The 26,778-nt window shown below is 48.8% G+C and overlaps 1 protein-coding gene across 3 annotated transcripts; it reads right to left on the reverse strand.

The window, feature by feature from the left end:
* Window positions 1-1,302: 1,302 nt before the first annotated feature.
* On the reverse strand, window positions 1,303-10,455 carry LOC136514001 (uncharacterized). Of its 3 annotated transcripts, none has more exons than XR_010773492.1 (2): window positions 10,098-10,455; window positions 1,303-1,711 (listed from the first exon to the last, which is right to left on the reverse strand). XR_010773492.1 is itself a non-coding variant. In XM_066507980.1 (2 exons), exon 2 carries the CDS (start codon window positions 7,429-7,431, stop codon window positions 6,412-6,414), a length of 1,020 nt encoding a protein of 339 aa, XP_066364077.1. In that variant the 5' UTR covers window positions 7,432-7,433; window positions 10,098-10,455; the 3' UTR covers window positions 5,976-6,411. The 3 variants fall into 3 exon arrangements, 2 of the variants coding, with proteins under 2 accessions (XP_066364077.1, XP_066364078.1); XM_066507980.1 differs by lacking the exon at window positions 1,303-1,711 and adding an exon at window positions 5,976-7,433; XM_066507981.1 differs by lacking the exons at window positions 1,303-1,711; window positions 10,098-10,455 and adding exons at window positions 5,976-7,433; window positions 7,680-7,793.
* Window positions 10,456-26,778: the final 16,323 nt, after the last annotated feature.

The following is a 26,778-nucleotide window of genomic DNA, read 5'->3' on the forward strand; positions in this document are numbered from 1 at the left end:
TCTTCAAAGGCCTTGTACCCTTTTAAGTTTGGCACTTGTTCATTCACATACTCCTTATAACCATGCAGGCCAGCTTTTGCCGCTTCCATGTACTAGAGATGAAACCTCCTTGTCTCCCACCTTTCCTCATCGACGAGTTGGGCCTTGGTTATCATGAACTTCCCATGCTCGTAATGGCCGGGGCAGTCATCCGATTTAGGAAATAGATGGAAAGGTGATCTCGGTCTGGGATAGAAATGTTAGTACCATATTATGGCAAAGAAAAGTTATTAGCAAATTATGCTCGCCGCTACCATACCTTTCGAACTCAAGTGAGTATGTGAGCTGCCCTTGGTTGCCTTTAGTCTTCGCCGGCGGTGGAGGACAGTGGCTTGTGCTCGCAATGGCAGCAGGCAGTGTCTTTGCCCCCGATTCCTCCGTGCCTCCCAGTCCTTTGCTCGTGCCCTTAGATGGACTACCAGGAGGTGGAGGTGGACTTGTTGTTGGAGGAGGAGAACGAGGGTGAGGGCTTGTGCCTCCCAGTCCTTTGCTCATGCCCTTAGATGGACTGCCGGGAGGTGGAGGTGGACTTGTTGTTGGAGGAGGAGAATGAGGGTGAGGGCTTGTGCCTCCCGGTCCTTTGCTCGTGCCCTTAGACGGACTACTAGGAGGTGGAGGTGGACTTGTTGTTAGAGGAGGAGAACGAGGGTGAGGGCTTGTGCCTCCCGGTCCTTTGCTCGTGCCCTTAGATGGACTGCCGGGAGGTGGAGGTGGACTTGTTGTTGGAGGAGGAGAATGAGGGTGAGGGCTTGTGCCTCGAGGTGACTTCCTTCCCTTGTCATCCCCGCCATTGCCTTCGTCATCGCCGTCGCCATGATCTAGATCATCGGGGGGACAAGATTCGGCAACGGATGGTTGTGATGCTGGTGTCGCCGTCAGCGTAGAAATTGGTGTCGAGAGAATGATCTCTATGTTGTCCTTGTTCCATAGGACTTCGAAACCCAAGGCAGCTCCAAGGATCGTTACCCCTTCTACAGTTGGATATTCCATTTCAAATTCTTCGTATTTGGTCGCATGGACTTGCCTAGCTTCATGTAGTACCTAGTTAGCATGGACTTGAAGTTTCTAAAGGCTCTTCCTGCCACGTGCATGACCCACTCCCTGCACTTGTTCAGATCGGTGTCCTCGGGATAATGGAAGCTCCACATCACCTCACCCTAGATATGTGTCTTGTAGTCGACTGGGACATTGTTCCACTCCTCCCAAGTGATCTCCACCTTGTCCTTGACTATACATGCCACCTGGTTGCTGAACTTGGCAAGGACCGTGGGTGGTGACAACGGGTTTCCCTCTGGTCCCACCTCATGGATCACATGGACTTCGCCGTGGGTTTCCCTCTGGTGCCTCTCGTGTTCCCCCCTTCTCAGCTTTGTCCTCTGACCCCTAGACTTGCCTGAAGTGGTTGGAGATGGAGCGGGGGGTTCTTTGTCCCTGACTTGTTCCTCCTCAAAATTCAATTCTCGAGGCACCACCGGCATCTGTTCAGGGTTTGGAGACCGCACTTTCAACTTCGTCATCCCTCGGTTGGTAGGTCGAATCATCTTTGTCCTCTGTACGACGTTTCTTTGTTGGCCTCGGGGTCACGGACACTTGGCTCTCGAGGCTAGTTGATGATGATGCACTAGGGGTAGGGTCGCGCCATTCGCTTATCGGTTCCTCCGCCATTAGAAAGCTACAATGAATACATATTTCAGTTGTATAGACACAGTTATAGAGTAGTAAAGTAGAGTAGTACTAGAGTAGTAAAGTAGAGTAGTACTAGAGTAGTAAAGTAGTAGTAGTTGGCTCAGATTTGCCCCATTGTCATCACATCGCTTTTAAACTGGTTGCTTGTATCTGGTATACAAGCCATCCTAGTTTAGCGGGGGCACTCGATCATCATCGCCGCTGCCTCAGCATAAAAGGGTTCACATCATTGCATATGCCACTGCCTCAGCTTAGAAGTGTGAAAAGAATCATCATTGCAAATACCAAACAAAAGCCATCAAGATAGTTTCAAAATTTGGCCCCAAAGGGCTAAGTCCTTCGGCCATCAAGATAGAGTAGAAGACTAGAGGAGGTGAGAGTAGAGTAGAGTAGAGTAAGAGGAGTAGAGTAAGAGATGTGTAGGCATCATAGGTAGCTGCAAGTTGAAAAATCACAGTAGAGTGTAGGCAGTAGTACAATAATGTAGGCAGTAGTAGTAGAGCACATAGAGCAATAGAGTAGTATAGGCAGTGTATAGTAGTAGGCATAGTAGAGGAGTAGGCAGTAGAGGAGGAGGGAGTAGTAGTAGGCAGTAGTAGTAGTATACTAGTAGTAGTATACTACTAGAAAGTAGTAGGCAGTAGTAGTAGTATACTACTAGAAAGTAGTATACTAGTAGTAGTATACAATAGTAGTATAGTAGTAGTATAGGAGTAGTATAGGAGGACAGTAGTAGCAGACAGTATAGGAATAGATTAAGTAGAGAAATAGGTAGCACCACCACCAAAATTATATCAAATTTGGCAAAATTGCAGCAGAGTGACCAATTCATCTCAAAATTCTCACAAATTTAGCATGTGATCCGTTTAAAGGCAAGGTGCATCATAGGCAGTGGCATATGCTCAGAATTTTGTCACAAATTTCTTTGGCATCATAGGCAGCAAAAAGAATTGAATTCAAATGCTACGGTTCACCAAAAGCATCATAGATCAGTAGTATAGCAGTTCAAAATTCACCAAGTGTAGTATAGCAGTTCAGTTGAATTCAGAGTAGTAGCAGTAGTAGTAAGACAATAGTGGTAGAGAGAAATAGGTAGTAGGTAATACAAGTATGCCTGATAATAATAGCAGTAGTATGTGACAGAGAAATAGGTAATACAAGTACCATTTTGCATCAAGCAGTAGAGTACCAGTAAGGGGATAAGTAGTAGCTAGCCATCCCAAAAAACTTTCACAAATCAAAAAATTTGCATCAAACTATAGAGTGTAGGCAGTAGAGTACTAGTAAGGTCAGCGGGGGCGATGGCGGCCCTCGGTGTCGGCGGCCGGCGCTAGGGTTCTGGGGACGGGGCCCAGCGTGGAGGAGCTCAGCGGCCGGAGCAAGGGTTCCGGGGACGGGGCCCAGCACGAAGGAGCTCGGCAATGGCACGAGACTTCTCAGTGGCCGGCGCTAGGGTTCCGGGGACGGGGCGCCGGAGGAGCATGGGGGCAGGGCATGGGCATGGGGGAGGAGGACGGGGGTGGGGGTCATCGCGGAGGACGGGCATGGGCACGGGGGAGGAGGACTCGAGAGGAGCTCGGCGCGAAAGACTTAGAAAATTTGGGCGAGCAGCGGCACATATATAGCCATGGATTAACCGTGGTGGGCAATATAAGCTGCCCGCCGTGGTCAATGTTTACTGCAGTGGGCACCTTAGACTGCCCGCCGCGATTAATCGATTAACCGCGGCGGGCGCTATTACGTGCCCACCACGGTTAATATTTCTGCTTGCTCATTCAATCTAACACTAATATTTGTTATTAATCTAAAACTGATATTATCAATCTAAAACTTATTAATCTAAAACTGATATTTCTGCATTTGCTGTGTAGTAGTAGTAGTAGTAGTAGTAGAGTAGTGCTGTGTAGTAGTAGAGTACATGTGAGTAGTAGAGAGTAGTATTAGTACAATAGATAGTAGAGTAGTATTCTATAGTAGTAGTAGTAGATTCAGTAGTACTAGTAGAGTAGTATGGTTCCATGATATTAATAATAAGTTACAAAACTTGTCTTCAATAGATTGAGCTCTATATTATTACATATATGTCTCTAGGATATATATATCATTTTGGTGCAGGTGCTTTCACCGTCCTCTTCTCACCATCAGGGCGGGCCCACAGCATCATCCTGGACTTGTTGAATCGGTCCTCGACGGCCTTGATCTTCTTTGGATGATCGGTAAAAAGCTCGAGCTCTGCGTAGTTGTTGTATTGTTCGAGACTCTGCACCCCATCAGCTCCCACAATCCGCTGCTTTCCGGACACAACCACATGCCTTTTTGGGTCCTCTACATATATATAGTAGGCCACTTGCGCGACATTGGTTGCTAGTACCCACGGGTCATCTTTGTAGCCGATACTTTTGAGGTCCACGGTGGTTAGCCCATAACTGTCCACTGCAACCGCATTCGGTTTGACCCACTGGCAACGGAAGACGGTTATGCGTAGGTTTTGGCCATAGTCAAGTTCCCATATTTCTTCGACTTGCCCATAGTATTGCCTCCTCTGGACCGTGGACTCTTCTTCCCCCTCTAATCGAACACCATAGTTTTGTGCCGAGCTCTTCTTGTCCTTGTCTTTCATGTGGAACCTGTAGCCCTAGACGTCATACCCTTGCCACGTGGTGATTTGGCTAGATGGGCCTAACACAAGCCTCTTAACGGTCTCCGTATCTTCATCAGGGCATCCTTCAAGGGGTATGTGTTGCTCTTTGAGACACTATGAAATTGCTCTTGTGATGGTTCTGGACCCATGCCTCCGTGCGCTGTCCGTCATTAGCGGCGCGGATCTCTTCCAGGTGCTTTTCAATGTATTTCTCCATGCTCACTAACTGATGAAGGATGCTGTAATGAGCTTCTTGCACCGTTCGGTTTGCCACATCGGTGCGTACTTTTCAGCCTGTGCACCCCATCCCTGAGGTTTTGCCTTCGTGGTGATGGACAGGTAGCCCAATCACCCTCCCATCTCTTATGTACCTCATGCACCAGTTCACGGCCTCCTCTGTTGTGTATGCCTCGATCATAGAGCCCTCCGGGTAAGCGCGGTTATGGACGTATCTATTGAGGGTGGACATGAACCGCTCATACGTCCACATCTGGTGTAGGTACACGGGGCCCAGTTGATGGATCTGATCGACCATATGCATCATTAGGTGTGGCATAATATCAAAGTAAGATGGTGGAAAGCATATCTCGAGCTAGCAAAGGGTCTCCGCGATGAACTCCTTCAGGGTAGGCAGCTCGGCCTTATCAATGACCTTCTGGGTGATGTGGTTAAAGAAGTATGACATCCGTGTGATGACCATCTTCACGTACTCTAGACGGATAGCCCTAATCACAATTGGTAGGAACACCGTCAGCATGACTGTGGCAGTTGTGTGAGTTGTAGCCTAGTCATTATGAGGTCTTTCATGGAGACCTAGGCTCTTGATGTTGGAAGAGAAACTAGTCGGCACCTTGATACCCCTAAGCAACTTAAGAAAAGCCATCCTCTCATCTTGCGTTAGGTTGCAGGCCGCACCCAGGATATCGACTTTACCGTTCTGAGGCGGTCCCGAGTGAAGGTCCGGCCTGATGCCCAGATTGACAAGATCCATCCATGACTTGATACCATCCTTTGTCTTGCCCTTGATGTCCAGCAAGACACCGATTGTGCTTTCGAAGACATTTTTCTCCAAGTGCATGCAGTCGATGGCATGGGGTGTATTCAGTGTTTTCCAATACGACAGGTACTTGAAGAAAATTGACTTCTTCTTGAAAGGAACGGCGGCGGGGACTTCCTCCGTCTGGTCCCGCTTTCGCTTCCTTGTCTGCTTGGTCCCCTCTTTAGGTGGCTTCTTCTTCTTTCCAAACTCCACCTGATCCATGTCCTTGACCATCTCATACACCTTTGTCCCCCAACTAGTCTGCGTTAGTTGATCACGCTGCGGCTCGTTCTGATTGTCAAAGTATTTGTTCATAATACTTCTTCTATACTTGTGATTTTTGGCGAGGAACTGTATGTGCCTCGTGTACACCATCTTATTGGATCCCTTAAGGTAAGTGTAGCAGGTCTCGTCGATGCAAATTACGTAGTTGGTCTTCCCTTTGATCTTCCCCGATAGTGAGAAGAGACCGGGGTAATCGGTGATGGTGACAAAGATGATTGCTTTTAGTGTGAACTTCTCCTTGCGGGATCTGGACCCCAACATCAAATAGTATCTTCATTTCCTCCATGAACGGCTCTAGGAACACATCTATATCGTTGCCGGGCTGCTTCGGATTGGAGATAAGCATGGTCAGCATAAGGTACCTACGCTTGTGACATAGATGGGGAGGTAGGTTGTACAAGGTGAGCACGATGGGCCAAGTGCTATGCGAGCTGCTAAGCTCACCGAACGGGTTCATCTCGTCGGTACTCAGCGCGAACCTAACATGCCTAGGCTCCTTGCCAAACTCTAGGTAGGCCTCGTTGAAATCCTTCCACTGCTTGCCATCGGATGGGTGCCGTAGCTTGCCATTGTCTTTTAGGCGGTCAGTTGATGCATGCCAGGACATGAGCTTGGCATCGTCCGGGTTCCCGAATATGGCACGCAGGCGATCGGTCACGGGCAGGTACCACACCGATAGTGCTGGACTTTTCCTATGCATGTAACCCTCTTCTTCATCGTCCTACTGAGCCGAGATCTGTTTGGCCGCACTGCTCTTCTTTGCCCCCTTCTTGTTCTTCTTTCGACCACCCCGCAAGCCTCCCTCGTCTTCTGCATCCACGCGACAACCAGCATTTTTTTTGTACCGACTAAAGCCGCAGTGCGGATAACTCGTCAAATTCTCATACTCATTGCCCTGATACAGGATGCAGTGGTTAGGGCATGCATCAAACTTTCTAAGCTTCATCGCCACTGGCCGGATCAGCTTCTTGGCCCGATAAGTATTGGCGGGCACCTTGTTAGCCGTTGGGTACGTGGTGGCAAGGCAGCTTAACAACTCATTGAAGCTAGTGTCAGACCAACCATGACGAGCCTTCAACATCAACATATGGAGGTTAAAACGGAGTGCCGTGCACTCCTTCGGACAATCGCCGCCGTCCTTATAGAGAGGATCAACTGCCGCCTGCTTCAACTCTCTGAAATTCTCCAACCACTTTGGGCAACCCAACACAACGTCGTCTTCATCGAAGTGTTTGACTAGATCTTCAACAAGCTGCACATCCTCGGGTTGGCTCATAGTATCCTGACCATCCCCACCGTCGTCGGCTTCGTCGGCCATGTCTTGCATTAGCTCATCCACCATGATGTAATCACGACGACAACTGTTGTCACTATCGGCTGGCGCTGCTGCTTCTGAAGATGATGAGGAGCCGGGTGCTCCTAAAGGATCTTTATTCACCGGTGGTGCTGTCGGCGTCGAAGAGCTCACTCCAGATGCACCGCCACTTGCACCAACTCTTTCGCTGTGAAATGTCCAGACTGTGTAGCCCTCGACGAAACCATACATGATCAAATGAGTTTGCACCTCGCTGTCTCGGTGGGCTTTCAGGTTCTTGCAACGAGAACATGGACATATGGTTGTCATCCGCTTCAGTCTCTCACGGTGCGTTTTACTAGCAGCAATAAACTTCCTTAATTCAAAGAGGTACCGTAGATCATTCACTCTATCAATCCGGTACATCCATTCCGACCTATCCATCATACCTGCGAACATTATCCGTCACAATCAACATTAAATAAAGAAGAATTAGGAGAAATTGATGATTTTTACGTCCAAAATCATGAAAAAGAGAGGACATGACGATGTGAAAGATGAAGCATGCATCTATGATGAATCTAAAGTTAAAGAAATACATGACATCATTTTTTCCATTAAAATTGATCTAGAGAGAACTCTAGGTGATGGAATAGAGAGAGAGGATGGAAGGAGTAGGGAGAGCCTTTGTGAACCTCTTATGATGTCCTCCTCCCTCAAATCCAAGCCCTTCAACTCAAATCAAAAGTTTCCTCAAATTTTAGGGCAAAGCCTCCCCCCATGAGTTTAAGAGAGGAAGACCCGTGGAGAAGATGAAGGGGGTGTTGCTGTGTATTTGTACAGGCTTTACCGCGGCGGGCAAGATAAAGTGCCTGCATCAGTAAATCAACTCTTTACCGCGGCGGGCAGTTTAAAGAGCCCGCCACGGTAAATCGTATTAACCACGGCGGGCAATTCATACCGTCCTTTTCCCGCAGCGGGCGCCTCGGTGGCCGGCCTCGCTGGCCGGCCACCGGTTAACCGTGGCGGGCAAAAGAGGTGCCCGCCACGGAGCCCATTTTGGCCACACTGCGCAAATTGATTCCTGTAGTAGTGATAAAGAAATCCACATAAGTATTTATCAACACTCGCCAAAGGGCCTCTAGTCCAACTAGTTAGAGCGTCCCAGCGGCACTCCTCAGGTCCTGGGTTCGACTCCCCATGGGAGCAAATTTTAGGCTAGGGTTAAAAAAAAACCCTCATCTGTCCCACGCCAAAGCACTGGTCTAAGGAACGACCCTATTCTCACAGGGGTACGGTGCTGCTGTGTATGGGTGGGCAGGGGATCGGGGGTTTTCTGGACCTATGTGAGAAGGTTCTTCTTCTTAATGCAATGCCCGGGGGTGGGTTTCCCCCTGCAGGTCCAGTTTTTTTTATCAACACTCTTGTCAGGGGAAGCCATATTGTGGAATGGCTTCAACCTATCTTTAAAGTATAACTTCTAATGTAAAAGTTATAGCATGTTTAATTAATATAAGTTAAAGTTTATCATAGTTTATTAAGAATAAAGTTGTTACAATTATAAGTTTCTTATAGCATAAGATATTCATCGCGGAATATGTTGTATATAAGAAGTGCAGTTTCTTTTGGTTTGAGTAACATATCAAGTGGTTTTGCCAACCCGAAGACAATGTGAAAAACCAATCTAGAATCAAAGTTAGTCATATAAGTTTAAGATGTTGGTGCTCACTAAGTAAGTTTCAGGCTTTAAGTGTTTAAGTCTTAAGTGTTTGAGCACCATATTCAATTTAAGTTTTCCCACCATAGGTCTACCTTAAGTTGCCGACATTAAGTTTATTGGTAGCCTACCATATGGGATAAGATTGAGATTTCAAAATTGTGACTCTGGAAGTACAAATAATTATCTGTATGTGCACAAAGGTATAAGTGAAAACAAACTGTACAATAGGACCATAAAGAGGCCATCATATATAAGACTAAGAATGAACTATTCTAAGATATGAACGGTGCACTATAGTGACTAGGTTCATCAGTACTTAATTGACTGTTGAACCACTTCATCTTGATCCGTTGTTATATTGAAAGAGTGGTTTAAAATACATAATGTTATCTCCCCATAAATTCTCTCTGAAAAGCATAAGTAATTGTTCTGTTTAATGTAGAGTGGTCTACTATAGATGCTTGATCTAATGGTTCTTAAATTACTGTTACAATTTTTAATCTTAGTATACTATTCTATTGAGAATGGAACTAACAATAATAAAAGTACTAAGTCATTCGATAAAGGGGGAGAATGTTGGAGTTAATATCAGCTTGGTCAACTCTGACCGAGTCTTAAGAGCCTAATGGCCATAAACATGCATGCCCTGATCGGGGGCAGGTTAAGACTTCCTAACGGCGTGGTCCCAGACCACCCCGAGCACACAAAAAAAGAGATGGATCCTGTCCTTCTCTCTAAGCCTATCAAGGGGAATATCTAACACCTGCCAACTGAGGTGGCTCGGGAGTGGATCTGAAGACCGGTGTCCAACCGTCGGCCATCACTGGGCTGGCGTCCTCCACCTCTGCCACTACGACGACGACTGCCCAGAACCATGACTCTACATCCGACGGTAGTGCACCTGCATCCACCAGGCGAAGGTCCTCGCAGCCCTAGGTGCATCCTCAATCGGGTAAGATTGATTAAGTCCTAATTAAGTGCTAATTTTGATTTAGGCCGTGTTTGGATGCACGTGTATCCACCTCAATCCACATGTGTTGGAGTGGAATAGAATGAAATTTAGTATAATTCCACTCTAATCTACTTCAACACATGTGGATTAAGACGAATACATACGCATCCAAACAAGGCCTGTAATTAGGTTCATTAAGCTCCTGTCCAAGTATATAAGTTCTAACACAAAGTTGTACATCCCGTTGCAACACACGGACATATTTACCATGGTAAATGAAAGGAACTGCTGGCTTTGATCAAACGTGCATATCTAAAGTTTCACTTATCACTTATTGGTGACCGGCGGAGCAAATAATACACATACATGGGGTCGCAACAGGGGTGAACTCTTCTTTAAAATACTTATATGCGTTAATTTAACATCCATCCATATACATACCATGATGCCTGCATCACGACGATGCTGCCATCAGGCCGACGACGGCCCGCCGGGCTTCTGGCGGTGGAACCACAACCTCCTCTCCCTGATGAACCTCTCCGCCTTCTCGTTGATGTCGTCTTCCGCTCCTCGTGGTGGACGGCCGCCGCCGCCGTTGATGCTGGGCCTGGAAATCAGGTTGTGAAACTCGATCTTGTTCACCTTCTGCACCGGCACCTCCCCGACACCTGCAGGGTTCTTGCCCCAACGATTCATCTCCGTCTTCTTGCTAAATAAGCTACTACTGGTTGTTAGATGCTCGTCCGGCCTGTTTCTTGGTTTGCTCGCGTTTGTCGTCTTGAGATGGGTGATGATGCAATTTGGCAACAGATATGGCCTCCGTTTATATAGGCGGCAGCAAGCCCAGCCAGCGATCCTGTATTATTGAGTTGGGTGATGCGATAGCCAGCTGCACAGTTCTTGGACGACGACGTACGTGTTCCCCTCACTCTCAGGTCATCTCTGATTGCTTCGGATAAGCTGCGTGCGTCCGTGCCTCATATCCATGACCATGCGTGTCTTCGTCAGTGGTGAGTATAGGTGCGATGCTTGGAAGCTTTTGTGGAGTCGTCTCAGTCTCTCAGATGGCTGGTTGCAGTTGCATGGCAGCTGCGGTAAGGGATTGATTGGGATTCCAGAGAGATGCGAGCAGCATGGCTACGCTAGCTACCAAACCACCAACCGTGCTGCCACTTGCTTGCTAGGTAGCAGAGCGTCCAGGCGTGTTGCGCGTTGCGCACTAGGAGTATTGTTACCTCAGAAGAAGAATCTCGGTCGCACTTGCACCACATTTTCGCAAAGGCAAGCATGCAGGACTGAGGCGTCAGCGATGGGTACGTCCGCATACGTAACCAGCTGACGGTATCAAGTAGTAGTACAGATGTGTGGTGTGTCCATCGCGGCGAACAACCTAACTCTGCAGCAGCAACGGCCGGGGAGGTGTTTTTTCTTTCTTTGAAAGAAAAAAATCCAGAACATTATTATTTATGCAGGTCTAATTTACTTACTAGGGAAGAGGACCTGAAAACTTTAAAAAGATTTTTCATGAATCAAATGAATTCAAATCAAAATATGGTCAATTACAAAGTTGTAGACCTCTTTGTTGGCCCACTTGGATCACCGGCTCAGGCGAGTGAACCACTCCGCCGGTCTTGTCGAGCACCCGCTAGTGTTGCCGAGCACCCACTAGCCGTGCCGACCATGAACAGGACTGTTGTCCGTACCCACACTATATCTGGAGCTAGAAGAAGAAGGGAGAACAGAGTAAGCACGCACAATACAAGACACCAGAAGCCCTGTCTGTGAGATAGGCAAATCTGAACTCTCTTTACTGAGTTGCCGTGTATGTCTATTTATACAACTCTATCTTATCTAGTCCTAGTGCAGCGCACATGCTGCCACAGTAACTAGATAGCCTGACAAGGCTGACTCTGCGCCGGCCACTGCATGGCTACAGTGCCGCAGGTGAGCGGTGCGGCGCCTGCACCTGCAGCGCTATAGTATCACAGCAGGGGTGCCAGTGTGGCGCCGCCTTTCCCTTGCTGTGTTCACACAAGGTAACAGTAGATTTAGCTAACAATCTTCCCCTAATCCTACTGCTAACCCTTGTACCCCCTCCATGCCGATCATCTCCTTCAGCTCCGTGAGTCGAAGTCGTCCGAGCGGCTTGGTGAGGACGTCCGCGAGCTGCCGACCAGTTTCGACGAACTCGATGACGATCTGCCCTCCATCGACACAGTCCCTGAGGAAGTGGAACTTCACGTCGATGTGTTTACTCCGGTCGTGCAGAACCGGATTCTTCGCGAGGGCGATGGCGAGCTGGTTGTCCACCATCAGTGCTAGTGGGTGAGCTTCCACGCCGGTCAGCTCGCCCAGCAGCCGACGTAGCCACACAACTTGGCACGCCGCTGTGGCCTCTACTACGTACTCTGCTTCGCACGTAGATAGCGCCACCACCTTCTGTTTCAGCGACATCCATGAAATTGGGGCCGACCCGACGAAGACGAGCACGCCAGAGGTGCTCCGTCGTCCGTCGATGTCCCCCGCCATGTCTGCATCGCTGAACACCGTGAGCTGCAGCCTACTCCCGCCGGTCTTTGGGAAGATGATTCCATGATTCACCGTCCCCTTTACGTAGCGTAGTAGCCACTTCACCGTAGCCCAGTGATCCTCTCTGGGATCTTCCATGAAACGACTGACGTAGCCTACGGCGAACGCAATGTCCGGCCTCGTGTGGACTAGGTAGCACAGACCGCCGACGATGCTCCGGTAGAGTGTTGCATCCACCTTCGCCGCAGTACTGGCCTTCGTCAGTTTCAGCCGCTCCTCCATCGGAGTCACGCATGGCTTGCACTCCACCATGCCGCTCCTCTCCAACAGCTTGGAGGCATACGCGCTCTGACCGAGCTTGAGTTCCTCCTTCCCCTGTCTTACCTCGATGCTGAGGTAGTAGGAGAGTGCGCCGAGATCGCTCATTCGAAAACGAGCTGCCATCTCGCGCTTGAAGCTGTTGATGTCCTCCGTGCGAGCGCCAGTGATGATCAAGTCATCCACATACACGCCGACCACGAGTTCTTCCTTCCCCCGTCGTCGTGTGTAGAGCGCGTGCTCGGTTGCGCACCTTTGAAACCCAAGCTCACCCAACGTGGCATCAAGCTTGGCATTCCATGCTCGAGGGGCTTGCTGCAGCCCGTAGAGCACCTTGCGCAGTCGGAGCACCCTGTGCTCCTCTCCCTTGACGGCAAACCCTGGAGGTTGCCTAACGAAGACCGTTTCCGCCAGCTCGCCGTTGAGGAAGGCCGATTTAACGTCCAAATGATGGACGCGCCAGTCCTTTGCTGCTGCCAAGGCTAGTAGCAAACGAACTGACTCCATGCGCGCTACTGGCGCAAAGACTTCCTCGAAGTCGATGCCCTCGCGCTGAACAAAGCCTCAGGCGACGAGGCATGCCTTGTGCTTGACAATGGCGCCGAGCTTGTCCCTTTTGACTTTGTACACCCACTTTAGGCTGATCGGACGACATCCTGGAGGTGGATCAACGAGCCGCCAAGTCTCGTTTTCTTCGATCGCCTTCATCTCCTCCAGTATCGCCCGTCGCCAGTTTCCATCGCGCTCGGCTAGTGCGAACGTGGATGGTTCCTCTACGCTGATGAGTAGCAGCTCTGCGTCGTTGAGCAGCCTACCCGCCATACCTGAGGGACCTGTGCCGCCGACGATGTCATCCAGCCTGCGGAACCGCACCTCCTCACCTTCGTGGTAGGCGTCCACGAACTCAGTGATGTCACTTGGAGGTGAGGTGAACTCGATCGACGTCGATGGAGCTCCCTGTTCCGCCTGAGTGCTCGCCGGAGCACCTGGACAGCTCGTCTCAACTCCTGCAGTGCTCGGCCCCACTGTAGGAGTGTCCAGCCTTAGTCTTGGAGTGGTCGGCCCCACTGCAAGACGTCTTGGCTCCGCCACGGGAGTGCTCGGCACCCACCCTGAAGTGGTCGCCACCACAGCAGAACCTCCCGGCACCACTCCTGGTGTGCTCGGCATCCCTCCAGAAGTGCACGACACTCCTCCCGGAGTGCTCGGCATCCCTCCCGAAGTGCTCGGCACTGCCCCAGGAGTGCTCGACTCTACCGCCGGAGTGCTCGGCGCTCCTCCTGGAGTGCTCGGCACCTGTTCCGCAGCGTCTCCACCACCGTGGATGACCAAGTGCTCGACGACGAAGGTGTTGGTGAAGCCGCCAGCTTCCCCCAGTGCTCGGACTGCTCCAGTCCCAAGCCACCTCCTCATCGAACACAACGTTGTGCGAGACAAGCACTTTGTCTCCGCGTGGGTCGTAGAGCCGGTACACCTTGGTACCCTCCGTGTAGCCCAGGAACACCATCGGTGTGCTCCTGTCCTCCAGCTTGGTGAGGTTTGGCTTCGTCTTCCTGACGTGGCCGATGCAACCGAATGTCCAGAGGAATGACACGTTCGGCTTGCACCTGTACCAAGCTTCGAACGGCGTCTTGCCCGTCAGGGCCTTGGTCGGAGCGCGGTTGAGGATGAACACCGCCGTGGTCACCGCCTCTCCCTAGAACTTTGCCTGGCATGCCTTTGGCTTTCATCATGGATTGGGCCATGCCGACCACCGTCTGGTTCCGCCTCTCCACCACGCCATTCTATTGTGGCGAGTACGGCAGTGGTGTGGTGTTGCCCCACACCCTGATCCGCGTAGTACGCAGCGAACTCCACCAAAGTGAATTCACCACCGCGATCAGTCCTCAGCACGCGGAGCTTCTTGCCGCTCTCGGCCTCTACGCGCGTCTTGAACTTCTTGATCGCCCCCGCCGCTTCATCCTTGCTCGTCAGGAGTTGCAGCCACATGTAGCGACTGTAATCGTCCATGAGTAGGAGAAAGTACCGCCGACCACCGCATGTAGCAGGCGTGATCGGCCCACAGAGGTCGCCGTGAACGAGCTCGAGAGCTTCCTTCACGCGATACTTGGCCGCCTTTGGGAAAGGTAGCCTCCTCTGCTTCCTAGCCAGGCAGCTGTCACATAGCTCGCCTCTGTGCTTGATGTGGGGTAGCCCTCAGACCATCTGCCCCAGTCGACGAAGCGCGTCGAAGCTGAGATGTCCAAACCGGGCATGCCACATCCACGGTTCCTCGGAGTGCCTTGCCGCCAGGCACACCGGTTGCTCTACCTTCAGGTCGAGTAGGTACAACCAGTTCAGGGACATCTTCACCTTGGCAAGAAGTCGCTGCTCTCGGTCTCTGATCCTCAGAACGTCGTCTTTGATCAGAACTTCGCTACCGCGCTCATCCAGCTGACCAATGCTGATGATGCTTAAACGCAGCTGTGGGATGTAGTATACATCCGTTAGCGCGCGGTGCTCCCCGTTCTGGCATCTGAAGATGATGGTGCCACACCCTTGGATAGCCACCCTTGAGCCGTCACCAAACTTCACCAAACCAGTAACATCGCCGTCGAGCTCGGAGAAGGATTCCTTGGAGCCCGTCATGTGGTTGCTGGCACCGGAGTCCAGATACCACCGCTGCTCCTGGTCGGTGCCCACATGCCCGAGATGAACTTGGGCGCGTGGTTCGTCGAGGTTGACGGTCTTCAAGGCCTTCCTAGGTCCTTCCACCGTCGTCGCCTCTTCCCTCTCCTCAGCCTCGACGTCGTGCAGTGCACAAAACGTCGCCATTTGGATAGTGGCCTCATCCTCATAATCGGCTTTCGCCAGGTGAGCCTGAGCCTTTTTCTCCTTGCGATTTGGGCACTCTCGTGCCCAGTGGCCCATCTTCCCGCAACACCGACAGGCGTTGGGGTCGACTTGCTTCTTCTCCGAAGAAGCCCTGTCGCGGTGCTTGCCCTTTCCACCGTGACTGGAGGAGGCTGCCTTCCCGGAGTTCCTCCGAGCAGCCCACTCCTCTTTCGTCAGCAGGAGTTTTCCGTTGTCCTTCATTGCTGTCGCCTGCTTCAGGCGCTCGTCCACCGCCCGCAGACGGCCTGTCACATCCTCAATCGTGAGGGTGGACAAGTCCAGCATCGTCTCTATGGAGAGAGCGATCTGGATGTACTTTGCCGGAACGGAGTGGAGGTACTTGGAGACCGCCTCCTCTTCATCGATGGTGATGCCGTGGCTCTTCAGCTTGCTGATGAGCGTCTGTAGGCGGAGGGAGAAGTCCTCCACCGTTTCACCATCCTTGAACTTGAGGAGGGCGTACTCCTGCTTCAGAAGCTGGGCCATCGCCTTCTTTGCGCGATCAGAACCGACGTGCATCGCCGCAATAGCCTCCCACGCCTCCTTAGCCGAGCTCTTCGCCCCCAACGACTCCCTGTACTCCGCCGGTACAGCAGCGATGATAGCCTCCAACGCTGACATGTCATCCTCCTCATTGTTGGTGCCCTTGTCAACAGCATTCCAGAGCCGTCGGGCTCTGAGCTTGACCTTCATGGTCACCGACCACTCTCCATAGTTGGTGCGAGTCAGCGTCGGCCAACTGGTGCCGCTGACCTCCCGCACCGTGCGAACAACGACCTCCTCTCGTGGCTGGGCAGCCACAGCAGTGCCACTGCTGTCGCCCAACTCCGAACCGCCGGTCATCGCCATCGGTTAGAATGATGACGACACTCGTACCGCTCCGATACCACTTGTTGGCCCACTTGGATCACCGGCTCAGGCGAGTGAACCACTCTGCCGGTCTTGCCGAGCACCCGCTAGTGTTGCCGAGCACCCACTAGCCATGCCGACCACGAACAGGACTGTTGTCCGTACCCACACTATATCTGGAGCTAGAAGAAGAAGGGAGAACAGAGCAAGCACGCGCAATACAAGACACCAGAAGCCCTGTCTGTGAGATGGCAAATCTGAACTCTCTTTACTGAGTTGCCGTGTATGTCTATTTATACAACTCTATCTTATCTAGTCCTAGTGCAGCGTACATGCTGCCACAATAAGTAGATAGCCTGACAGGGCTGACTCTACGCCGGCCACTGCATGGCTACAGTGCCACAGGTGAGCGGTGCGGCGCCTGCACCTGCAGCGCTACAGTATCACAGCAGGGGTGCCAGTGCGGCGCCGCCTTTCCCTTGCTGTGTTCACACAAGGTAACAGTAGATTTAGCTAACACTCTTTGAGTACTACAACTTTGTTATAAAGTTTGTGCACCCGACTTAGATTAGAAAAGTTATAAATTTTAATGAGCTGGACCTATATATTTATAGAGACATGTCAAATTGCCAACCACATCTAGAAATACCTTCATTTCTAGAGGTGTCTAAAAAGCCTAGCCAATAATTTTAGATGCGGCTCAGCTTGCTAGCCGCATCTGAAAATAACAGGGGATTTCTAGAGGTCGCTGGCTCTAAAAATTGATTTCGAGAGCCGAGACAGCTCAGAAACCATTTTTTAAGGCAGGTTTTAATAGAGCCAGATCTTCGGTAGAAAGGAGACAATATGAGTTAAGGAAGGTTACTCCCATCAATCACTTCCCAAGCTAGGGAGATGTGGTAAATTAATGAAAATTACGCTTTCAGTAGAAAATGTGAATGCATTATCACCGTCCATCATGACATGTAATATATTTTGCACTCAAAAACCACTGCAGAGGAATTCTCATTTCTAAAGGTAGAACTCTGTTTTCTTGTATATGGTGTTGTTATTGGGAGATGGTAATACTCTCGATGATTTAGTTAATTGCAGTAAAGTTAAAATGATAGTGCTACAATTGCTGAGAAGTTGAAGAACCAAGTGCAAAGACAGTCTGATCCGTAAAGCTTATCTCAAGATGGAAGGACTCCGTCATCTTGAAGTTGTCAAGATAGGAAGAAACAAGAATAACACTCATGAGTTAGCGCAATTAGCTATTAGTTCAAGTCGTAGTCAAATCTTCTTTTCCTCTTTTCCAGAGTTTGTTCAGTCTCTTATTTGTACCGATGCTACTTGATTCTAAATAAACTTTCCAATTCACAAAGAAAAAGAGAAAGGTAAAACGAGGTGCGGCAGAGGAAGCTAAATGGAAAGGGAGGAATTGCACTGAAATAATGGCTTTGGATTTTCGTCCAGTCAATTCCTCTAAAATTACAATCATAAGCATTGCTTTTTATAATGGGAAATATTCAGTACAAAATCCCTCTACTCGATGGAATCATGAAAACCCTTTAAAATATATACTTAGGAGTTTCAAAAAAAATGAAACTATGCACATCCTTAATGCATCTATGGATGTATTGAGACTATGCACATCCTTAATGCATCTAAGGATATACACTGTCACAAAATTTGAGATTCAAACTTAATCTAAAAATTATATGAAAATGGTAAATTCCAGGTGCATATGCACTTTCCTAGGAATTTTGTCCTCTAGTGCTATGCACATGGAATTCGTTATTTTCATAATATGATTTTTTACGAAACGAGTTTGAATATCAAATTTTGCAGCAATTGTACATATATAGATGCATTATGGTTGTGCATAGTTTCATTTTTTTAGAACTCCTAAATATGTTTGTCTAAAAGTTTTTCACAATTCTACTGGGTAGAGGATTTATGGCAAATATTTTTCCTTTCATAACACGAATGCAACTAAGCTATTAGTTTTCTTTGCGCCGCATTGTAAAAGTAGCTTTTGGATTGATTCACCGTTATTATATTACTCTTCCCTTGGCAACTCAATAAACCATTAATTATGTTGCTGCATGCTGAGATTTATCAAAGAGTTCTTCTGAGATAGAGTGGAGAATCTATGCTACCAAATTAGTTTGGTAGTGGAATCCCGATTATATAAAATAATTGGTACATTAACAACACGCGACCTTGACTAAACATCTAAAGTACAAGATCCTATCATCATTATGCGAATATAGAGCTACTAATTGCTGCTAGCTGTCTGGTAATTTGACACGCCAATCATATATCTAATCCAGAAAGCACAAGAAAAGTTTTTGGTTGCAGTACAAAATCATCGGGGCATGATCTTTATTACAGATGTACTCTTTAAGACATCATTTATCACTAACTAGCGCAATGAAAGGAATGTATTGCTGCTTTTTTGTAAGATTTTGTTTGCTACCATTAAGTTTAGTCCCACATCAAAAATTGATGACGTGCAGGAGCAATATTATATAAGGTGGGGGCAGTCTTCACCAATTGGGGTGAGTTAGGCCTGAAATTTTGGTTGCTTTGTAGGCTCTAGTTGACCTAGGTCTGGTGTGGCACCAACTCGTGAATATAGCAAGATGGATCAGATTTGCTATACACTCTAATAAGTGGTATTAGAGTCTATTGGTTGGAAACCCCGAAACATCCACACGGGGTGTATGTGATATGGATAATTGCACGCGGGGCGTTGGGAGATTGTTAGGTTTAGTCACATATTGGAACTTGATGGTAGGTGAGCTCAACATATAAGGCAAAGGAACACTCACCGATAAGGCTAATCTTTTGGATTAAATTAGATCTGCATCCTTGAATTGTTGTGGGCTCTAGTAGAATTGGGACTAGTGTAGGATGGCTCATGGATATAACTAGTTTGGCTGGATCCATTGTGCACTCTAACAGTAGTTACCTATAAGACTAGTCTTTTAATTTGGCTGGATACACACCTTCCGTTTTGTAGTCAAAATGATGCATGAGAGGTACTTTAGAAGAATATTTGTGAACATAGAGCCACGCCAAAGGCAAGATGACCTAGTAGCGATATAATGCTATTTGGTGCTCTAGTTGGTTGTCGGTCTGCATTGAGCCAGCGGCGGCCAGTTGCTAGAGGCATGGGTTCATCATGGCTCCAAACCCTTATGCACCCCGGATAGCTCTCTCCACCTCCAGCATGCTCTTGCACCTCTGAGACCCTACTCGGGTGCTAGAAGAATGTTTGTGAGGTGATTATATTATAATGTGTTTGTAGACATTCGACTGTAACAATCAATCTAGTCGGTAAAAGGTTGTATGTTTGTAGTCTTTGTACTATGTTTGTATAGTGATATGAAAATGTTACTACTGGGTAGTGGTTTGAGCCACAAGGATATATCACCGTCGGGTGTAGCATGAGCCGACAATACTATCATAGCTATCACTGTCGGTTTGTAGCTTGAACCGGGAGTGATATATCGCTGCCTGCGTGGTGGTTTGAGCTGGCAGTGATATGTCCCATTACTGCCGAGTAAATAGCTTCCCGCTATTTTTTTGAATCTTAGGCTTACGACCTGACAGTGCTAAGTCACCACTTCCGGCTCTAGCACAACCGGCAGTGATTGCGTGTCCTAGCGTAGTGTTGGGAGATTTCGTCATTTGCTCCCATGGAGGTTAGTGTAACAATGCGCTGGATGTTAGATAATTAGGTAATTTTAAGATTGATTCCAGGACATAAATCATTGTTGCGAAGGTACATATTAGCGTGTAACGTTTACATATTAGTAGAAATATTGAACAGCATGGCTAATTCACCACATGTAACAATTCTTAATTCTCTCAGTGTACCACATTGTAAAAATTATTCTCAGAATCACCGTTATTATATTCCTCTTTAATTACTCCCTCTGATCTATTTTATCTGGCGTACACGCATATCAAGATTCAAACTTTAAAAACTTTGACCAATAATTAGGCTAATGATTTTTAACTATTATAATACAAACTTTATATGATTAGATTTCCAAGGAATTATAATATCCAAAGATTATAAGTTTATAAGCATAAATAATATAATATAAAGCAAATGAATGGTCAAAGTGTAATCTAGGAGACCGTGTCATTCTAACTTTGCGTCAGATAAAATGGACCGGAGGAGTATTTTATAATAAATTTTGTATTATAATACCATAAAGTTTCTACAATTTGGTTTGCCAGTGGAATCGAATCGGATTAGATATATTAGCTGACACAATCAGGAAGGGAGACACGACAGTGTATATATGAAATCAATAATACTCTCAAGTCTCGCCATGATGCTCCCTGTCTGCTAACTCGACAATCGACACGACAACCGATTTAAGTGGGCATTTTTCAAAGACTTAACCAATCAAGAGAAAAGCCGAGTCAAAAGTATGTTGCTGCAAGCCAAACCCTTGCTAATTATTTATATTATTACATTTACAATTGAGATCTTATAGGATAGGGTTTAGGTTCAGCCGTTCAGGAAAGCCGTGAGAACTTGAGTGGTGGTGGAACAGCATCGAGCTTGACCCAATTTACCTGCCCCTATTAATTTCAATTCAACTTCGGTTATATATTGCCCAATTTTTAGGACACTGTAAGGAAAATTGACCCTAGGCCCATTTACTTTGGATATCTTAGTGTTTGATGACCAACACAACCAAATTGGACTAATGAATTTGTAAGTGATTGTTTTGTAGTTTAATAGGGTGCAAGACGTGACTTGGACGAAGGCAACGTGATGATCCCACGATCAACACCTTAAGCAAGACCCTAGAAGCACAAGAGAAGACCCAAGATATCAAGCAAAGTCCAAGCACGAAGATAGGAACCAAGCCGGATGCAAGATCGCGAAGAAACATGCTCGGCAGAGTGACCGGACGCTGGCGGAATAGCGACCGGACGCTCTGATAAGTTGCGCGGCAACAGAAGGCGTCTGCAGCAGCGACCGGACGCTGAGTACTGAAAGTGACCGGACGCACCGATGACACTATTTATCATCCCGGCAACACACTCAGTACTGACCTGGACGCTGACGGCGAATCGACCGGACACAAAACTGCTAGTGTCAGATCGACTCCAGAGAGGTTCTAGAGCGACGAAATTGCGACCGGACACGTCCAGTGGCATGTGACCGGACGCCATCAGCGTCCGATTAGTTGATCGCGGCTCTAACGGTCGGGATGACCGGACAGTGTCTGGTCAGGACTGAAACGACCTGATTTCCGCGAAGGGAAATCCACAGAGTCGATGTGTAATAAGACCATTGTAGATCATATTACCCAAATTCCAGTCAAATATCACACCCATACAACGTAATATCAGAGTACAAATAGTGCGGAATTACATAAATTATTACATCGCCGTATTGGCGGAATCGAAAGTAGCATTCATTCAGAACAGCTTGAAGATAAGATCGCCAAAACTCGAGCGTAGGAGCGAACCCCTCAACCGTCAAACTCCTTGGAGCTATACTCCTCAGCAGAACCTGTGTGCCAAAATTTATCAGTACGATTTGTACTGGCCACTCCCACCCTATGAGCATTGCTTTGTGGAAATTGGATGCAAGTTGGATATAATCAAAAAGAACCTATAAGGCTGGGTTTTCCTATGTATTAGCATATCAAGTATTTAAATGTTTAGTCAAGTTTTAACACAATTCCCACACCCATTCCACCCCATTTCCGTCCAGAGCCAGGTTTCGATCCTGGGATCGATATACCACCATCTCCACACCATCACCACATCACCACCATACCATCGCTCAGTCGACAGGCCAACTCCCTCTCCGCACTGTCTAAAGGCCCGTAGCCCCTGGCTACGACCGACACTCTCTCATGGGGGAAGAAGAGAAGGACTCATCTCACTATCTAGTTTAAGCGAAACCCAGGAAAGGTCCATAGCCGATAAGTCGGCATATGTATCGATCGATCAACCACACACTCTGCAGAGGTTTTACATAACCACAAGATCTGCCTTCCCCGCTGACCGTCGTCAACTGGGCTGATTCCGGTGCTTGCTAGCCTAGGATAATGCCACTCTACCATTTAGCCCTGGTACACCCCAAGTCTAGTCTGGGGTGGCTGAAACTATGAGTCATGAGCCGGGTCCACAAGGTCTCCATGAAGTCTCAGAAGGGTGTGGGGGGAATCCTCCGCGCCCCGTACCTCCTTACACTGTTCGCTATCAACCTAGCAGTAGTGGCAATATCCTACCAAGTAGTCCGGCCGTCCCGCACCATATAGGGCGAGTGGTACATAAGGCTTCCCGGTGAATCTGAGTACTAGTAAGTCCTTAGGGATGACCAAGCTAGAATGTCTTCATTAGGGTTTCCATTTACCGTGCCACCACAGCACCTCCACCCCGGGCTCCTCCCATCACCGGTTCACACCGATGGCCACCTCATATACCATTTACCCACCACAAGTATCCATTCTAGGGGTGCCCAGGTAGCACCACACGGCAAGACTTGCCCCAGGCTTGTCGTATACTCCAACTTGGTCGACACAACCCTTACCCTCCACGCACCCAAGTCACACATGCAGCACTCTCCCCATAGTCCAGATAACACTAGTTTCCACCACGCATCAATGTAGTACAAGCGTAGTAGAAATAATAAGCAATGAGGTATAGCAACAAGCGTGTGTCTAGCCTAATAGCAGGGTGAGCAGGGATAAGGTTGCGTTAAGGTAAGGGCCATCAAGTAAGCATACTACCATGCAAGTCCTATCATAGTGTGAATTTAACAATAAAGTAAAGCAATAGCAGTTCTATATGAGCCATGCGTAATTGGTGCTACGAGATTTGGTGGGTTGTGGCACCTTCAGTGTAGTCCTCTCCGTACTCCTCACGGTACTCTCGGTCCTCGTCCGTCTGGTTCTCCTCCGAGTCTGCAAACGATCGCATTATAGTCGCGTTAGCGACGTCTATAGAATAGCACAAAAAGCAATGAAAATTCAAAAGAGCCAAATACACTCAAATATGGGTTCATTGCGTAGAGCTTGATTTTAGATGAATTTTGGTCCTAGTCTTGTATTTTTTTGAGTTCGTTTGAATTAGTTATGAATTTCCGAAGTTTAAATCATTTCTGAAAATGGGAAAAGGCTGGATTAATGTCGTGCTGACACGTGTCACACTATGACTGGTCCACGTGGCATGCTGACGCCAGCATTACGTCAGCATGGCGTCATCATCTCGGTTCCGAGCTGACAGGTGGGGTCCCGCTGGCGTCATCTTGACGTCAGCATGATGTCATCAGCGTCATTAGTTCCAACAGGTGGGATCGGGAGCTCTTGGGTTACTGACATGTGGGTCCGGTCAAAGTCAACGTCAAGTCAACGGGTGAGTCAACGGTCAATGGATCAGAGTCACTGACAGGTGGGGCCAGAGCTGCTGTCGTCAGCAGCTGACGTCACCGTGACGTCGTCATGACATCACCTCGGCTGTGTTGTTACTGACAGGTGGGACCCGCGTGACATCGTCATGACGTCAACATGATGTCACCTACTAACAAGTGGGTCCAGAGTCTCTGTGTCGCTGACATGTGGGTCCAGTCAATTGGTCAACGTTGACCGGTCAACGGTCAACACAGACCAGGTCCAAACTAGGCCGGTTGGGCCTGGATACGGGCTGGGCTTTGGCCCACCACGTGGCATGCTGTGGCGCTGCCACATCATAGCTAAGGGCCTCCACTAGGCTTCGGTCCACAGATCGGCCCACACCGCGTGGCTCATGGTGGACTGGTGTTCACGGTCCATGGACCGTAGGCTGGGTCTTCGGTGGACCGAGTCTATCCTTCTTCCCTTTGGCTTGGTCCACGTGCACCGGGTGCATGTGTGTGTGGCCGGCCAGGGGGATTCCTCTGCTTCCTTCCCTGGCGTGCTCCCGCCGGTGGTGTGCTCACCGGCGAGCTCCCACAGCGGCGCTGGCGTTCAATTGAGGTGGGGAAAAGCTTCACCAGGCCTCAGCGTGTACGGTGGTGGGGTCAAGGTGGCGGCCAGGACTTCATGGGGCTTTGGCCACAGTGGTCGGTGGCCCGATCGTGGCGGTGCTCGCCGACGGGGCACCTAGGGGCAGTTCCAGGGGTCCTGGTGCCCCGTTTTCTTTTAGACGGTTAGTGGGAAGCATGATATAGCGTCGACGATGACCATAGGGCGCGGTGGAGTCCTTTCGCGGTGGTGGTGCATGGCGGAGCTCTGCTCGAGGTCTGGTTCTCGTGGCCAAGGCACTGCGGCCGGCTAACAGTGTCTTGGTCTACGCGCCTATCCTCCAGGCATCACGGCGGTGCTCTACGGCTATGTCCTAGTCCAGCGAGGCAGCCGGGTGCGCACATGGTGGCCACGCCATGACGGCGGCATTGTGAGTGTGGCGAGCGCGTGTACTGCGATGCGTCCATGGGCTAGGAGGTGGTCTCAGCAAAGGAACTCACCGAGTGGGGCTGGCGGCGTTCGATGGTGGTGCGGTGGCAAGGCGCTGCCTTGTGGTGGAAGCCGTGTCATCGAGGTAGGTGCTCAGGGCAGCGCTCTAGGGCTCCGGTGATCAACATCTCCGAGCTCCCTGCTCGCCTCCCTCTTTCGAATTTCCTTCTTGGCCCTCTTCTCTAAGAGTGGTGCGGGCAGTTGGGCCACCGAACGGCGGCGGTGGGCTGAGGAATCCCTAGGGCGCTCTGGGCATCGCTTTATAGCCCTGAGGTCCGAGCTTCACCCATGGCGGACGGGGCAAACGGCTGACGATGCGCCGATTGCATCGGACGGTCTCACGGGCGCGGGTAGTTGGCGCGGAGGTTGCGTGGGCACGGTGCCAAGGGAGCAGGGCCAGGTGATTTACGTGACCCCGGGCCTGCGCTTGTCGCCTTGGTCAGGACTCGATCGGGAGGAGATGCCAGTGTGCGGAGGAAGAAGGCACTGTGCCAGGAGTGGCTGACGCATGGGGTCTGGGTGGCAGCGGCAGCAAGGGGGGGGCAGATGGGCGCGCGGGCGTGAGCGGCGTGCTGGGCTAGCTTGCTGGGCCAGTCGTTCGGTCGCGCGAGTTGGGCCGGCCTGCGTGCGATGTAGGGCTGGTTTGCGGGCCGAGCAGGCCAAGCCAGCTGCGAGGCTTGCTTTCTTCTTTTCTTTTCTTTTTCTGTTTTATTTTTCTTCTTCTTTGTTTGAATTCAAATTTGATTTGGAGTTTGAATTCAAATCTGGTGTACCTTATTCATTAGATTTTTAAATATGAGGCCCACAACACTCTTTTATATATATTAGGAACTTTATTTAGCTATTTTGTTTAACAAAAATAGTGGTAGTTTTGTTATATAAAAATAGAAATGGTTTTCATTTTAAGCATTTATTCTTTGGTTTGATTAATAATTACTTTGTGGTTTATTACTTTAAAGAAGTTGTAAAGCAATTGGAAATCCAAATCACAATTTGAGTTGACAATGTATGCATTACTTTATTTGTTAGAATTTAAATAAACATAATTAACAAATGACATGCTATGCTCATGAATTTGTCTAGTTGGGTTACAACTAATGAAAAACCTTGGGTTGTCTCCTACAATTGTCACTCAACATTGCATGGGGTTAAACAATAAAAATTTTGTAGCTGTAATTTTTGGTGTGTGGCTTTTTGGGTTGTTACAGTCCTACCCCCTTAATAGAATCTCATCCCCAAGATTAAAGCGTAACGTACTCTTCGAAGAGGTAAGGGTATCGTAGTCAGAGGTCAGACTCTTTCTCCCATGTTGCTTCTCTCTCAGTGTGATTGCTCCATTGGACCTTGCACATAGGAATAGTTTTGCTTCGGGTTTCTTTGGTATCTCTACCCAGAATTCTGATAGGATGCTCTTTATACTCGAGAGTGTCTTGAATGTCAAGTGTATCAGTCGGGATCACTTCATCGGGCACTCTCAAACACTTGCGTAGCTGTGAGATATGGAATACGGGATGTACACCCGCCAATTCCTTAGGTAGCTCAAGCTTGTAGGCGAGCTTTCCAATCCTCTTGCAAATCTTGTATGGGCCAACAAATCTAGGGGCAAGCTTTCCTTTCACATGGAATCTGACAGTTCCATGTAGCGGGGATACCTTGAGATAGACAAAGTCTCCCACATTGAACTCAAGTTCTCTTCTTCTTTTGTCAGCATAGCTCTTGTATCGACTTTGAGCAATTCTCAAATTCTCCTTCACTTGAGCAATTCCTTCTTCGACATCTTGAATCTTAGCAGAGTCAAAGAATGATCTTTCTCCTGGTTGGGACCACATCAATGGTGTCTTACAAGGTCTGCCATACAGAGCTTCGAATGGTGACATCTTGATACTGGCTTGGTAGCTGTTGTTGTAAGAGAACTCTGCATAGGGTAGGCATTTCTCCCAATCAGAGCCATAATTTAGTACACTAGCGCGAAGCATGTCTTCTAAGATCTGATTTACTCGTTCTGTCTATCCATCTGTCTATGGGTGATAAGCGGTACTGAAATCAAGTTTGGTCCCAATGGACTTGTGCAGAGCTTCCTAGAATCGGGACAC

The sequence above is a fragment of the Miscanthus floridulus genome, chromosome 16 (assembly GCF_019320115.1).
Source record: "Miscanthus floridulus cultivar M001 chromosome 16, ASM1932011v1, whole genome shotgun sequence".
Lineage (NCBI taxonomy): Eukaryota > Viridiplantae > Streptophyta > Magnoliopsida > Poales > Poaceae > Miscanthus > Miscanthus floridulus.